Source organism: Leguminivora glycinivorella, chromosome 17 (genome assembly GCF_023078275.1).
Source record: "Leguminivora glycinivorella isolate SPB_JAAS2020 chromosome 17, LegGlyc_1.1, whole genome shotgun sequence".
NCBI lineage: Eukaryota > Metazoa > Arthropoda > Insecta > Lepidoptera > Tortricidae > Leguminivora > Leguminivora glycinivorella.
This window is the reverse complement of record NC_062987.1, coordinates 18,204,236-18,221,775: the sequence shown is the minus strand read 5'-3', so window position 1 is coordinate 18,221,775 and position 17,540 is coordinate 18,204,236. Positions and strand designations below refer to the sequence as shown.

General features: G+C 37.7%; 1 protein-coding gene across 1 annotated transcript in view; it reads left to right on the top strand.

Moving 5' to 3' along the window:
* The first annotated feature begins 969 nt into the window (after window positions 1-969).
* LOC125235622 (dopamine D2-like receptor) overlaps window positions 970-17,540 on the top strand; it is a 115,974-nt gene continuing 99,403 nt past the window's right edge. The window contains exons 1-2 of the mRNA XM_048142220.1: window positions 970-1,002; window positions 1,424-1,801. Of these exons, the coding sequence (XP_047998177.1) occupies window positions 970-1,002; window positions 1,424-1,801 (411 nt within the window). The remainder of the gene's footprint in view (window positions 1,003-1,423; window positions 1,802-17,540) is intronic.

Below are 17,540 nucleotides of genomic sequence, written 5' to 3'. Positions count from 1 at the left end.
CGCCTTTGACGAGGACTGGTGGGAGACTTCAGGGGATAGGGATGCGTGGAGGAATTTGAGGGAGGCCTTTGCCCAACAGTGGGACAATATCTCTCTCTCTCTCTTTAGCCTGATTCTACCCTTCGGGTGTAGGCCTCCTTCAACATGCGCCACTCGTCACGGTTTTGTGCGATCTGGAGCCACTTTTTCCCAGCTGTCCTTTTGATATCGTCCGACCAGCGCATCTGCGGTCTTTTTTGACGGCGTTCTTCTCCCCATGGTCGCCATTCAAGTAGCCCAACAGTGGGACAATATGGGCTCTTAATAAAACAAATAAATAATAAAATAATTTTTAAAGCCTTATATTATTAAGATCTTTATCAAACACAGATGGTTAAATATAGTTGATGCAACTATTACGATCAAACAAGTTTTATCCTTTATTTAATTTTGATGTATATTTCTAAACCTACCTAGTTTATTTGGCTTTGTTTTGAAGTCATAATACTGGTTTTTGGCCCGATTCAAACTAATTCACTAATTAAAGGCACGTCTGATTTAAGATTGAGATACAATATGAATCGGATATGTCCGATACCGGATAACACGACACTTAGTCCCTAGAATTTCATTAACTAACTGCTTTACGTAATACCGCTCGACATCAGTAATAAACAAGGATTGTTCTTAAAATACGACCGCCTTTCAAATTAGACGGCGCGCTGAAACTTTGGAAATTTATGAAAATCTGTTGCGTTTAGTTTCGGGAAAGTTTGGCGTTGTAAACTATTCAGTATAACGCTATCTTGCCTGTTTTAAACGATGTATGAAAATATGAAGTTTTATATTTGGATACTTTTGATTTGTATGTTTACCACGAATGAATGTGGGTAGGAGAAACGGGAGAGGAAAATCGAGAATACGGTGGATAGACTGTGTGAGAGATGCTTTAAAATGAAAACAAGTTAATGATGACGGGTGATAGAGATTATGGCAGCGGAAGACATGCTGCGCCGAGACCAAGTGACTGGGATAAAGGCGAGCGAATGATGTCCATTGATGAGCGAATGATAAAGAATTGAAAATTTAATCTGAACAAATTGCTATTAGGCATGTACTCAACGCTTGAAAAAGCTCTCATGACTTATTGGGGAATATATTAATAATATTACATATACATATCATTCAATCAATTGCAAATTGATAAATTACTACAACACACTTTCTATTATCGTAAAATCCCAGGTTTTAGAGTAGCCAAATCTACGAGTTTGTGTTCATTGACCCACCAAAATTCTGAAATCTGATTTAAAACTGGATCGAACAAATTCCAATTTTGACGAACCGAAGCGTATGTTTAGTTAATCCATGCGAATTTGTTGAATTAATCCCTACATGTATATTTTAAATAAATCAAACCTGATCAAACGTTTTTTTTTTTCAGATCGGCGAGCAGAAATGTACGCGCTGCCAACTGAATAATAAAATGAATACGCCGAAAATCGAACCGCCAGATACGACACTAGTGAATGAAACGGGGCTACGAATGCTTCTAGATTTGAATGACACATTCTTTTTTCGAACGCTGAACGAGAGTAACTGTACTTTTGAAAATGGAACGTGTAGTGATGTGAGTTATAATTACTGGGCGTTGTCTTTGCTAGTGTTTCCACTGTTGACGTTGTTCGGGAATGTGTTGGTGATAATAAGCGTGTCTAGAGAGCGTAGTTTGCAAACAGCGACGAACTATTTCATAGTGAGTCTGGCGGTCGCCGATTTGCTGGTGGCAGTCGTCGTGATGCCGTTTGGCGTTTATTATTTGGTGAGTGGTAATTATTATCATTATTTAATAAGCAGGCAGTGATCATTATGACAGTGATCATAGCCGAGTTGTAGATGTGATGTGCTTGTCTAGTCTATTTTTAAACTGATTCACATTTTGTGCTGATACCACGTCTTCTGGGAAGTATATAAAATAATAGATTTTAAACTGTATAAGACAGGCTGGCAAACAAAAGTAGAAAAAAACAGGGACGGTGGCGCGTCTATGTAAACTGGTTTACATGTGGCAACTATTGAGTCAGTTGTATTGAGTAAAGTAAGTGTTGCTATGAAAAAATAGTTCAATTTTTACTCATTTTGCCAAGCAGTACCTATTAAAAGAATCTCACCTTAAACATTGGAATACTAAAAGTTAACACAGATTAATCCTATTAGATAATTTATTTATTAGTCAGGTCTACACAGAGCAAGGCAGGTCGCGAGGCAAAGTGCTCGCGCAGCAAATGTCCAATGTAGGCGCGAATCGGCCGAGACGGGTTGCTCGGCTGAGCAAAACGCACGCAGCACTGCCTCCGCCGAGGCGCGCCTACCACGTTTGACTTACCACGACTTAAAACTCTGCACATAAAACATATATTAAAAAAAAAGTAATTGAATCCTGTGTCGCCTTCTGATTACATTACGAATTCGCTCAAACTACACAGTCGACTAATTTGCATCGCTACTCAACATTTAAACACCTGAACGCTTGCTTGATTAAAATGTACACTTGGAAGCAAATAAAACGGAGTCGTTTACATGGAAGTTTATGTAGTTAGTGACCTGGTTCGATTATTGTCGGGTGTAGAGTGAGATGAAGTTTGTGTACGCATTCAAAACAGGAACTATTTGAATACGAGTTCATTGATATTATGTGTAAAGAACTTTTCATCACACTAGCACAGTATATGTGCACCATTCTCCCAGGAGTTATGAGATTTCAACTACCATTTTAAGTAACTTTTATACTAATCTAACTTAACTCACCCTCGTTTGTAATATTTAACTTCTCACCCTCGTTCCAAAATGTAATACCTACTATAAATTTTCAAAAGGAATTAGGTATTTTTGCGACGTACACGTTTTAATTTCACAGTAAGTCTCTATAAACTCGATTATCTATGCCTACATGCCTCCGCTAGAATGTGTGCAATACATTTTTTTCGTAAAGAATCATTTTTAACACAAGTTTTTATCGCCGACTGTACTTTTCTTTCAACAGTCATCTACTACTGCTTTCTGAGACGTTTTTAAAAACCTCTTACCCGATGAGGATATGACATTTCATTACAGTTCCTATGGTCATCTTTCTGCTCCATCATCAGATCAGCTCCATGATGCCATTGTCACATGATTTACATATCAAAAAATATATATATGTGTGCAAAATGTCAGCGCAATCGGATATCGGTATGGGGTTCTTCAAAAAAGGAGTGTACAAGTTTCTAATGGGTCGGCAACGCGCATGTGACACCCCTTGAGTTGCAGGCGTCCATAGGTTGCGGTGACCGCTTTCCATCAGGCGGGCCGTATACTTGTTTGCCACCGACTTGGTATTAAAAAAAAATCGGAAACCGGGAAGTGGGTCAAATTTAAGTTGCAAGTTTTGATTACAGACAGACAACGGGACAGGTAAAAGTACTGATGTGCCGACGGAAAGTTTTCAAAATTCTAAAATTATTACATAGGAAAACTTCGGAAACTTTCTATACTTTGTATGGACAATTGTATGGATGGAAACTTTCCATTTCATAAATTTAAATTCCCTTTATTTTTCGTGAAAATTTCGTGAATTTTTCACGAAATTAAAGATTTTTTTTTTCAAAGTTTCCGCAACTTGCACATCAGTAGGTAAAAGTAAATAAGAGCTTGTAAAAAACATAAACAGCCTAAAGGCGACAGACGTCACACTTCTAAAAAACCGTAGAAATATTTTTTCACGCGGCATAATTTGCATGTTTATGTATCTCAGGCTCTCCCCCAGGACCATATTTGGGGTATAAATTGGCCTACATTGGAATATATTCAGACAGCTAGGATTATTGCCGTTTTTCTGAGTCACTGGGTGTCCCAAAGGTCTGGAGGGAGTCGAATACGGTTGGAGTTCATTTGGAGTTTAACTTATAAATATCTGGGCAACCGAGCTTCGCTCGGTTCTGTTTCGTATCCTTGACATGTGTCGCCATCTAGTTCAAAAATGAATAGTACCTACATCGAGCGAAAGAATTCTCAGCCTTAACAACACAACTACTCCACACGAGATGGCGCGCATTTCGCCACAAAAACTCAAATAGTGTATTTTCTATTCGTTTTAGCCTTGACCTGTGTCGCCATCTAGTGTTTGCAATAAATAGTACTTACATCGACCGAAAGAATTCTGTCTTAACAGTACAACTACTGCACACGAGATGGCGCGCTAAGGATAAGTTAGACCGATTTTTCACCCCCAAAAACCGCCACATCACAAATTTCTGCGAAATCGTTAGAGCGGTTTCCGAGATCGTCAGTGTAAATAAATATATATATAAATAAATAAATAAATAAATATACAAGAATTGCTCGTTTAAAAGTATAAGATACTCGTAAGATAATACTGAAAGCGATAACTCACTTTATTTGGAACTTTTATTTGTTAGTTTTGAGACACCTTAAATAGTTTACGATACAATTGAGTAAAAAAGGTCTCCCTTTCTCCCGGTCGTGTTTTAATTTATCGCCACTTGTTTCGAATTTCCTTTTCGCACGTGTATATCGAAATGAATATCGAAAATAATCAAAATAAGGGAAGTGGCGGGTTAGAAAGAGACAAAAAATAGCTCCATCCCTCCAACTATCTCCACTTAAAAAAATCGATACGTCGCTCGTTTTGCCGTGACAGACGGACAAACAGACAGACACACACACACACACTTTCCCATTTATAATTCTAAGTATATTAGTATGGATAATCGGTGTCACTATCCAAGCGATTACCAATTCAATATTTTTTATAAGCGCACCGAGATATTGAGAAAAGCCTGGTCCGAGCTTTGAATCGCAGCAAAACGTAATATTTTAATACACCTCATACATACAATCATACAATCATGCCTGTATCCCATAAAGGGGTAGGCAGAACACATGAAACTACTAAGGCTTCAGTGCCACTCTTGGCAAATAAGGGGTTGAAAGAAAACAAAACTGTGGCATTGCAGTGACAGGTTGCCAGCCTCTCGCCTACGCCACAATTTACCCCATATCCCACAGTCGCCTTCTACGACACCCACGGGAAGAAAGGGGGTGGTGAAATTCTTAACCCGTCACCACACGGGCAAACAATACACCTATTTAATACACCTATTTTGCATAATTGCTAGCACCTTAGTATTCCAGGCTTAAAGTAGCCAAACTCCTAAACTACAATAAAAACCAAAGGCCCTATCGTTGGCCGCCAGGGTGCGTAGCCAAATGCAGCAAACGCTCACGATAATATCTCCTTGCCTAGCTATCTATCTCTATCGCTCTTGCGTATTGGCGCGACAGAGGCAGACTGCATTTTTGTCGGTGTCTGGCGTCGACGATAGCCACTCGGCTACACCGGCAGGTGTAATCATAGTTGGCAACTTCGTAATTTGTAGGTATGTAGGTATTTGTGCTGTTTGTCCTAAGCTTAATGATTATGCGGGTTTAAAGCCTAGAGGATTCTGATTTCATAATTTGATATTTGGGAATTGATATTGATATACAGGGTGTAACAAAAATGGTGGTGATCCGTTTAAGGGCGTATTCAGTATCGTATTCTCATCAGGAAAAAGTAGGATAAAAATTTTTTTTCGCAAAAAATGTTTTTATCTTTGTATGGAGATTCGACCGATTCGCGCGGCCCGGCTCATACAAAAGTGAAAATTTTTTTAGCGATAAAAAAAATTTTCTTCTACTTTTTCCTGATAAGAATACGATACTGAGTACGCCCTTAAACGGATTACCACCATTTTTGTTACACTCTGTATTATGAAAGTGACGACCATCTTAGGGACCGTCCACACTCAAGAGACGCGTGTCCGCCGACGCGGAACGGACGTCAGCGCCACGCCGCCTGAATGTAATTTAAAAAACGTCTCCTCAGTAATCAATTTTCGAATTTAACGCGAGCGAAGCCGCTGGCAAAAGCTAGTTTCATATAATACTAATTAAACCGTAGCTGTTCATAACTTGAAGGTCGTATCAATACAATATCAAATCCAAAACTGGGGGCCGATTTTTGAGTCTCACTGTCACTAAAATACCGGTTGAAAACGGTGACTTGCATATTATTTTTGACAATTTTCTGAATTCGAATACGTGAGACTCAAAAATCGGCGGCTGATTGCCAAATCTGAATTAGTCTCCTTAGTCTCCTAGTTTATTTACAGAGGTGACCACAAAGCTTAAAGCTGGGAACACACTGTACACAGCTCAAAAGTCTGTGAGTTGACTGTGGATATTTTAAACGTAGCTCTAGTCAAAAAGTCTAATACGGAATAACTATGAAATAAGTACTGAGTTGACGTCTGGAGCAATTCATTTACTTTAATTAGATATTTTTAAACGTATGTGGTCCTTTATTTTGAGTATAAAATATTTTATTTTAAGGATAGGAAACTATCTTATTACCTATAGGTTATTATATTCAGGAGTCTAACATAATATTATATGCTAGTAAAGGAACTAGCACTCAGATTCTCAGGACGTCGAAGTTCATTTGTGACGCACTCGCTGAAGGTAACAGTGTCGCCATGATATCAACCGACCTAAGCAAAGCCTTTGACTCTATAAACCATAAAGGACTGACACGTAAACTTCAAGAAGCCGACATACCAAATAACGTTATCAAGCTAATTGAAAACTATCTTAGTAATAGAAAAATAAGAGGAAAATACAGGACGACTACAGGCAAAGAAAAATCAGTGCCTAATGGAGTACCCCAAGGATCTATATTGGGTCCAATGATTTTTAATCTATATGTACATGACTTACCAAATACCAAAATCGCCGGAGAAATGCTTTCACAATATGCGGACGATCTTTGCATATTGAACGCATCTAAAACACCTGACCATGCCACGGCAAGAGCTACATGGGCAGCTGAAGAAATTATAGACTATTACGATCGATGGGGTTTACAGTGCAATGTAGATAAAACTGAATGCATAATGTTTACAAAGAAACAATCCAGAAGTACTTCGAGAAGAGGCTATAAACCAACTGTGAAGCTTAAAGGGTCAGTACTAGAATATAAGGAAAGTGTAAGATACTTGGGCGTGATATTGGATAAGAGACTTAGTATGAACGAGCATTTAAAAAAGGTAATCGCTAAAGCTAAGATTGTGAGAGGAATACTTTCTCCAATAATCGGGTGGTATTCTAAAGTCAACATAGAAACAAAATTAACCGTGATTCAAGCACACCTACCTATCATTGATTACGGTATAGTACAATTACTTCCTAGAATTAGCAAGACGAATCTTCAGTCGATTGAGCGTCAATATAGAATGGCATTAAAGTCGGCTGGCAGTTTTCCTAGATCACTATCGACGTCTACCCTATGGGAAATGCTTGACGAAGACCCATGGCACATAAGAATACATGATCTACACCATGACATGATACAGAAACTGGATAAGCTGCGCATTCAAGGGTTAGATACTCCAGGTCAAGCATACACAAGGCATGGCCAATTCAACCCAATGTTGCTTAGCACAAGAATCGGTGAAGTGCCCTATATAAATAAGCCCAAGAGGAATAAGTTCGTTAGTAAGCGACTAGAGCCTCCTCGAGCTCCCTTGTTATGAGTGGATTCTATACATTCATCCATAACTTATCATTAATAATATACACATAAATAAAATTACTAGATCTTTAAGACATATGTAATTTCCCTCTAAGACCAAATTAAATTATTTCATAGGAAATATTTTAATTTGTGTTTTTTAGTAGACACACTACTATTATTTAACTATAAACTGAAATAAATGTCATATACAAAGAAAAAATGACCAAGGCCTCCAATTAATTAATTAATTAGCCTTCGGTAATTGTGTCATATCAGTCAGTCTCAACATCGGCCTGGAGTTAAACACTACAAAAACAAAAGTAATGACGAACTCTACAAAAATACCCATCTACGTAAACAGCGCTGCACTCGAATATGTATCAGAATACGTTTACTTGGGACAACAGGTGTCATTTTCTAAAAACAGGCATGAAGATGAAATAAATAGACGTATAAACATGTCATGGAATAAATTCCGGAGTTACAAAGAAATTTTGAAATCTAAAATACCTATAAAATTGAAGAAAAAAGTTTTAGATACCTGCATACTTCCTTGCCTATCCTACGGCAGCCAAACATGGATATATTGTCACAGTACTAAACACAAAATTCGAACATGTCAAGCAGCTCAAGAGAGAAGTATTTTAAATATTAAAAGGAAGGACAAAGTGCGCAACGCCGAAATCAGGGAAAAAACCAATATTATAGATGCCGTAGAATTTTGCAAGAGACAAAAGTGGAAATGGGCCGGTCATGTTGCCCGCATGCACCCCGACAAATGGACGAGTAAAATTACCACATGGACAGGTCCGCCCAACAAAAGGATGAGAGGAAAACCGAAAGACAGGTGGAATGATGAGATTATCAGAGTGGCGGGAACAAACTGGATAAATAAAGCGAAAGATAGAGACGCATGGAAGAGCATGGAGGAGGCCTTTACTCGCGAAGAGGTCCTTAGAAATTATTTTAAATAAAATTTATTAAAATAACCTGCTTGTTACACATACACATACATAATAATCTTATTACTTTTCTAATGTTACCAGTAATTACTATAAACTAAAATGTAGACCCAAATTGATAATGATATTGCGTAATATTTTAATATTAATAAATTTTTAATTTACTTTATGCGAATGCTAAAATTATAAATAATCATAAAATTATTAATTATACATATATAAACCAAATTTTAATCTTCTTACAATTGAATAAATTTAAAATATTGACATCAAATTGGAGCTATTAATGAATTGAATGAATTTTAGATAGATATCTTTTTTTAAATTTTATTTTAAAAAATGAGAGTATTCATTTGTGAATTGAATTGATGTTGTTAGCATTATGTAAGCAAAGCATGTAACTAAATAGTGAATAATGTGTATGAATTTTTAAGGAATAAAAAGGCTATAATAATAATAATTGTGTCATATACTTGAAAATTTCGACCCTTGCCGCCGTGACCGGTTGGCCGAGTGGTTTGAGGCATCCGTGGCTATAACGGAGTACGCTGGTTCGAATCCAGCATCGGACACTTGGAGGCCTTGGTCATTTTTTCTTTGTATATGACATTTATTTCAGTTTATATGTAATTTCATCCACACCCGCAATGCGGACATAAATTGTAACAAAAATTATATTTAATAAATACATTTCTCTCTCTTCTCTCTATGCGTGGCTTTGGAGTAGAAATGGGTCTAAACGTGATGCATAATAAATAAATATAAATATTATAGGGCATTCTTACACAGATTGACTGAGTCTCACGGTAACTGACAACGATATACATAATATATAAATACTTATATCCATAAAAAACATCCACGACTCAGGAACAAATCGACACTACTTTAAAAAAACTTGTATCTTCGTCTGTCAATGAAAAAAATTTTGTAGTATGTATGGAATGAATATAGACTTACTGCGTTTTAACTTTGAGGAACAGCGTGAGATACGAGATTTTTTAAAAGTAGTGACGAAATACATATTATCTGTGCCGTTCACACAAATAAATGTCCCTACCGGGACTCGAACTCGACACCGCGGCCACAGTACAATAAAGAGTACTATCGTAGCAGGCAGGGTCACTCCCGACTACGCCAGACCGGATAAGAACAGCTATATTTTAACCGATTTAAAAATCGAACATCCACAGTCAGCTTTTGAAACATAAGACTGTTCATAAAACTATCGAATATTTATTATATACTAGCTTTTGCCCACGGCTTCGCTCGAGTTAAAAAGAGACAAAAAGTAGCCTATGTCACTCTCCATCCCCTCAACTATCTCCACTTAAAAAATCACGTCAATTCGTCGCTCCGTTTTGCCGTGAAAGACGGACATAGGCCATTTTTTTCAAAGTTGTCCACCCCACTTTTTTTGTAACATGGGTATTTTTTACGCGATTCATACTCAGAATCGAGAGCTCTTTCGATCCTGTAGGGTTAGCACATGATTGCCGCGAGAGTATGTCGCCGCGAGATAGACTACCCGTCCTTATGTCATTAATACAATTAGAAGAAGATGTGTGATCTATCTCGCGGCGACATACTCTCGCGGCAATCATGTGATAACCCTGCAGATAGTAGAAAAAAAAATATCCCAAGATTTCCATACATTTTTTCGAAGCTTCCATTCCGTTACCACCATACAAAATGTATGAAAAAATGGTAACGGAATGGGAAAAAAACCTTGGGACACTTTTTTTCTCCTATTAGGATTGAAAGAGCTCGCTATTCTGAGTAGAAAACACATAAAAATTTCCAAATCCAAAAAAAAGTGGGGTGGACAACTTTGAAAAAAATGGCCCACAAACAAACAGACACACACACTTTCCCATTTATAATATTAAGTATGGATGATTCATCAATTTCCAATTACAAATTAAATCAATATTCCCTAAACTGCTCATAATAATAAATATTTCATCTCACCATGACTAAGCAATACTAACACTTTAAGTTCTCGCGCTTTGTACACATATTTAAAGTCACACACAGGTCGAACGCGATTAATTAACATTATTTTTACCTTTTTTCCCAACGTTTCGAAAAAAAAAAATGTTAATTAATCGCGTTCGACCTGTGTGTGACTTTAAATATGTGTACAAAGCGCGAGAACTTAAAGTGTTAGTATTGCTTAGTCATGGTGAGATGAAATATTTATTATTATGAGCAGTTAAGGGCAGCAAAGGTAAAAATAATGTTAATTAATCGCGTTCGACCTGTGTGTGACTTTAAATAAGCAATACTACATAAGATTCCTCAATTCCATCGATAAATCAATTTTCGTTTGGAACATTGGGTCACAATGATATTCGAATGATATTCTGTTTTGAATGATTCTGCTTTGTGTGGTAGGGCACAGCACAGCGGATATCGTCTCGCTCGAATCTAGAGCAGAGCCCAACTGGGGTAGTACCTCCGCCTTACAGAAGACCGCAGCCAAATAGCACTAGACCCTACTCATAGTGTTGTGTTCCTGCCGGTAAGTAAGGCTGCCAGAGCTCAACGAGAGTGCGGTGTGCTGATGACGGGAGGACTTACGGAACTAACTCGTTCCGTCTATTGTCCTTTGAGTCGTCGGCAACCCGAACCCTCCTTAGAACTTGTACATTCCTTTTTGCTGTGTACTTAACACAGCAAAAGGGAGTGTACAAGTTTCTAATAGGGTGGCAACGCGCTTGTGACACTGTTTGAGTTGCAGGCGTCCATAGGTTACGGTGACCGGTTTACATCAGGCGGGCCGTATGCTTGTTTGCCACCGACGTAGTATTAAAAAAAAAAAAATTACCCACCAATATGATGTGTCATGTCATGACACCTTTGCATTTTCTAGTTAGGTACCTTAAGGCAAGCATGATTTATATAGGATTCACAATCTTCATACTACTCAATTTTTTAGCGCAACCTATTATATACTATCATAACTACACTGACGATGCCTAAAAATTTATTATTATGCATCGTTTTTCAAAATGTGTATTGACGTGATACCTATCATGATATTAAAATAAAGAAGGCATGTCATTTGTTCTTATAAAAAATAAAAACACGCAAAGATGATTGGAGAAATATGATTTTGGCCAGGCTGCGAAACAGCGCCATCTAGTTTTAAGCCCAAAAGGCCCGTACATTTCAGGGGTACGCTTTTTTGTACGGGTTTTGTCTGTCCCCCGGTATTATATCGTCCTTGCCTTAAGGTTTTGATATACCTTATAAATCGTGTCATTCATGAAGACGCGCCAATATTTTAAATCTAACCTTGAAAGGTATGACAATACGTACCAAATTGGGCGTCTTCGTGGATGAAACGTCTACACAGTGTTTTTTTTAATTTGCGGTAAATTCGACAGGACGTTAGTCGGTTTTCACATTATCTGATCCGATATCGGATGTCGGAAGGAGTTCAATAGAAAAAATCCAAGATGGCGCCTGTTATGTATGGGATATCGTTCCGACATCCGATATCGGATCAGATAATGTGAAAACGCACTTAGGCTTATAATGAAAGTTAACTGGTATTTCACTTTTTGTTAATTTCGGATAAAAATTAAAAATACAACTCCATCGTTGTCAAACGTTTTCTTACACAATACATTCCATGTTTATATTTATTTACTAAATACGTACTTGATGTAATAACAGGGAAAAATAACAGGTTCTATCTGTGGTTCTATGGACCGTGCGTACTGAGGTATACTCGTATCCCGGTCAAAGTAAGTCTAGTGAAAGTACTGTTGTGCCTAGGGTTGTAAATAGAAAAAAAAACCAAATGTTTCTTTTTCAGAATTATGAAAAAAAACATGAAAAAAAACCGAGCACCTTGGTTTTTTTTCTAAATATGGTTTTTTTTTCAGATGAACAAATAATACGACAATAACGGTTTTTCGTGAGTTGTAACGTGTTTCAATAACAATAACGTACATTTTAATTCAGTATACAAACGTTTATTGGGGAATCCCCGATGCGGCGTGTAGCGTGGAGAGGCGGTGGTGTTGCCAACAGTAAATAGTGATAACTACAAACTACAGATTTCGTAAATGTTACTTTTATAAGACCAGAAATTAAAGTTATTTGATTAAATTCGTTTAATAGTTAACATTAAGTCTAAAAAACCGTATAAAAGTATTAACTACTTTGCAAATTTTGAGATTTCGTACTTTAGAAAAAAAACATACTCCAGAAAAAAAACTGTTTTTTTTCACGGTTTTTTTTTCATGTTTTTTTTTTCAGTTGTGCCGACGGAAAGTTTCCAAAATTCTGAAATTTTCACATAGGAAAACTTCGGAAACTTTCCATACTTTGTATGGACAATTGCATGGATGGAAACTTTCCATTTCATAAATTTAAATTCCCTTTATTTTTCGTGAAAGTTTCGTGAAATTTTCAAGAAATTTAAGATTTTTTTGGAAAGTTTCCGCAACTTGCACATCACTAAGTGAAAGTAACCGTAAATCATGAATACATACTTATTTCATATTTAAAGTCACATATAGGTCGAACGCGATAATTAACATTATTTTACCTTTTTCCCCAACGTTTCGGCCAGGTTGCACTATGTGTATTGTGGGCGTGGTTGCGTGGCAGTGCAACCTGGCTGAAACGTTGGGAAAAAAGGTAAAAAAAATGTTAATTAATCGCGTTCGACTTGTATGTGACTTTAAATATGTGTCCTTGCCTTAAGGTTTTGATATGTTATAAATCGTGTCATTCATGAAGACGCGCCAATATTTTAAATCTAACCTTGAAAGGTATGACAATACGAACCAAATTGGGCGTCTTCGTGGATGAAACGTCTACACAGTGTTTTTTTTTATTTGCGGTAAATTCGACAGGACGTTAGTCGGTTTTCACATTATCTGATCCGATATCGGATGTCGGAAGGAGTTCAATAGAAAAAATCCAAGATGGCGCCTGTTATGTATGGGATATCGTTCCGACATCCGATATCGGATCAGATAATGTGAAAACGCACTTAGGCTTATAATGAAAGTTAACTGGTATTTCACTTTTTGTTAATTTCGGATGAAAATTAAAAATACAACTCCATCGTTGTCAAACGTTTTCTCACACAATACATTCCATGTTTATATTTATTTACCAGTATATTTCGCCTTTACTATCAATCAGGTTGACAAAACCGACGCTCAATTTTAATTGCCCGTCCATTACGTTGTAACTGACAGAAATACGTACTTGATGTAATAACAGGGAAAAATAACAGGTTCTATCTGTGGACCGTGCGTACTGAGGTATACTCGTATCCCGGTCAAAGTAAGTCTAGTGAAAGTACTGTTGTGCCGACGGAAAGTTTCCAAAATTCTGAAATTTTCACATAGGAAAACTTCGGAAACTTTCCATACTTTGTATGGACAATTGCATGGATGGAAACTTTCCATTTCATAAATTTAAATTCCCTTTATTTTTCGTGAAAGTTTCGTGAAATTTTCAAGAAATTTAAGATTTTTTTTAAAAGTTTCCGCAACTTGCACATCACTAACTGAAAGTAACCGTAAAGGATGAATACATACTTATTTCATATTTAAAGTCACATACAGGTCGAACGCGATAATTAACATTATTTTACCTTTTTCCCCAACGTTTCGGCCAGGTTGCACTATGTGTGTTGTGGGCGTGGTTGCGTGGCAGTGCAACCTGGACGAAACGTTGGGAAAAAAGGTAAAATAATGTTAATTAATCGCGTTCGACTTGAATGTGACTTTAAATATGTGTACAAAGCGCGAGAACTTAAAGTGTTATATACTTATTTCAGTAAGTGAAAAAAGGTAACTTTTGAACTCTGTAGCCGCCGTGCAGGATCAGGAGCCGACGACTTATAAAAACTTCAATATAAGTAGATTATAATATATTTTAAATAGGTGCTGGTTTACAAAGGGTGACTTGACTAAACGGTTAAGTATGGAAGTGGTGTTTAAGGTAGCGAAGATGATGAAAGAGTGATTTGCAAGATTTGAGCTGTTAAAAACGTTGGTTAAGTTTTAGTTGCCTCATTGGCCGCGATACATCGTATGTGGTGCGCTCCTATTGGCTCTAGATAAATCTTACGGAAGTAGCCGAGCGATAAGTAAGCTCTATACAAATAAAAGGTTGCGTTCGCAACAAACTCCTATTCCATTTCCCTGACAGCCAAAAACCCTTCGCTATTTTTAAGTAAGATTGTTTTAACTTTCGAACAATCTATTGTCTGTCATATGCTGTGTCTTATAAACCCTTTTACAATCGTATACCTCTGGGGATTCATGTTAGAGATGCTTTAAGAGGGGGTTAAGAAACTCGGAAAATTGCATCCAATTCGAAATTCTTAAAAATTCCGAAATTCGAGTGAGACAACGCTTTGCGCCTGTTATATCAAGATTTATAGTTTGCATTTGACTAGAACTAGTTCTAAATCGAAAATGAAATATGAAAACGAGATCATTAATAGCTAAAATAGGTTTGAAGAAAACTATGTATACTTTTGTATCTTGACATACGTTTAACAAATATACCTGGGTGAATCAACTTTTTCTTGCCTATTATTGCCATGGTTACGGTCTCCTGATTCATGCTGGTTTTATGCAAAATTTTGCTAGGTACTTAAACTATGCAAACATGCATTTTTCTGGTGTTAACAAGCCCTTTCCTTAATTTGCCACCTACAAACATGGACTACATGCATGCTTGCATAATTTCAGTAGCATAATTTTGCATAAAACCAGCGTGACTCAGGGGACCGTAACCATGGCAATAACAGGCAAGAAAAAGTTGATTTACTATACCGCTGAGCTACATTACTACAATCTTGTCTAAGCTTCAAATTAATTTAATTCAATCGTTATTACCAAAGACATATGTATAGACAGCTACAGTCTAAAAAAACCGGCCAAGTGCGAGTCGGGCTCGCGCACAAAGGGTTCCGTAGCAGCAAATATAATAAACCAATAACTTAACCAAAATTACAGTTAAATCAACCTATCTCAAAAACTATAAGAGATACTTTGATCAAACCAAAAATCGTTGAAAGAGTTAATTAGCATGCATCACCTCTATTTTTTTTAGAATTTTATACCCCGTAGTTATAAAAATAGAGGGGGGGGGGACATACTTTTTACGACTTTGAGAGCTGATATCTCAAAAACCGTTCACTTTAAGAAAAATGTTTTTTAGAAAACTTTATATCATTTTAAAAGACCTTTCCATTGATACCCCACACGGGTATGTACATCGAAAAAAAAATTTTCATCCCTCAGTTACATGTATGGGGGGCCCCACCCCCAATTCTTTTTTTTACTATTTAGTGTCATAATTTTGTAGCGGTTCATACAACACATATTCCCATCAAATTTCATCACTGTAGTACTTATAGTTTCCGAGTAAATCGGCTGTGACAGACGGACAGACGGACAGACGGACAGACGGACAGACGGACATGACGAAACTATAAGGGTTCCGTTTTTGCCATTTTGGCTACGGAACCCTAAAAACGTACCTCAGAACCATATAGAAATAAGTACGGTGGCCAAGATGGCGTTACACATTTGGGGGACGCTCGCCCAGATGGCGCTAATGCCGTGTCTTGCGTGGGCGACGGTCGCGCGACCGTCGCGCGACCGTCGCCGTCGCGTCTCATACTTCCATATCGATAAGGTTTGATTTCGTATGCGTCGCATCGCCGTCGCGCGATCATCTCGCGATCGTCGCCCACGCAAGCCACGGCGTAATATTGATATTCGATATTTTAAAACAGTATATAAAGTTAAGAATACGGGCCAAATTGTCAAAACTGAGGTTTAAAAGTTTTAAGCCTGTGTCGAGAGATGGCAGTCTATGCTCTGTGATTACACATTTTACTTTGACAGTAACTCTCTATAATACTTGATCCTCTTTGTTATTACCAGTTATTTCGTGTGGCAACCCGGAAGTCAGATATCCCCCGTTTTGCCCCATATTATGTGTTGACGTTACGACGTCCTTTATTCCCTATTTACTGACTTTTTACCCCCTCTTAAATCAAATTCCTACGCTGTTATGAAAATAAAATGAGATTATCTATCACTGTGAGAAAACGAGCCCCTATATTCCTTTTCCTGTAAATACAATAAGTAAGTTATAATGGCAGTAATGGCCTCGCAGAATAAATTCATGCAGTTTCCTTGTATTACATATTTCTCCTTTATTGTGTAGTAATTTCTTGGGTTTCTGAGATAAATTAGCGTTCTTTCTCTTTATGATCATAGATAGATATATGAATAGAATACTCTTTATTTGCACACATCAGGAAAAGATACAGTGGAGTTTTATCTTTGCGCTGCGTTCACTATGTCACAGGTCCGCGTCGTACAGCTGCGTTCGTGACCAACAAAATGGTCCCGACGGAAGACCAGCGACCCTCGGGTTAGCATTTTATGCTGAGTCGGGACCATTTCGTGGTAACTTATATGTTTAATTTATTTTATTTGCTGTTTCTGTTTTCTTACTTGTGTATTTTGTAGTTATCACGAATAAATAATTGATTGATTGATTGGAGACAAAACAAATGATTATAAATAGAGGCAGACAACAGGCGGTCTTATCGCTAAAGATCATGTTTGTTACTACTTATTGTATGAATGTAGTTCTTGATAGGTACCTAAACGGAAAGTCGTTTCTTTGAATAGAAGCATGTTGTGACTACCCTTTTTTTTGTTTAGGGGGGAAAATGCGTTCCGCATACCACTCGGGTGCGAGGGGGGACCCGAGCGGTTATGTGGGACTCCCGTATTGGCTAATGAGGCCACGGTATACCCACTAAAAACCCCCCCACATGCCACCTCGCCGCTTTGTTGGCGGGGTTACCGGAACACTCTTGCACTCACAACGGCGATCCCGCCGGCGGCAGCCGCCCACGTGCAGCTCCTACGCGGATGCTCAACGGCCCTCCACAATGAGTGCGCCAGATGTCAGGGTGC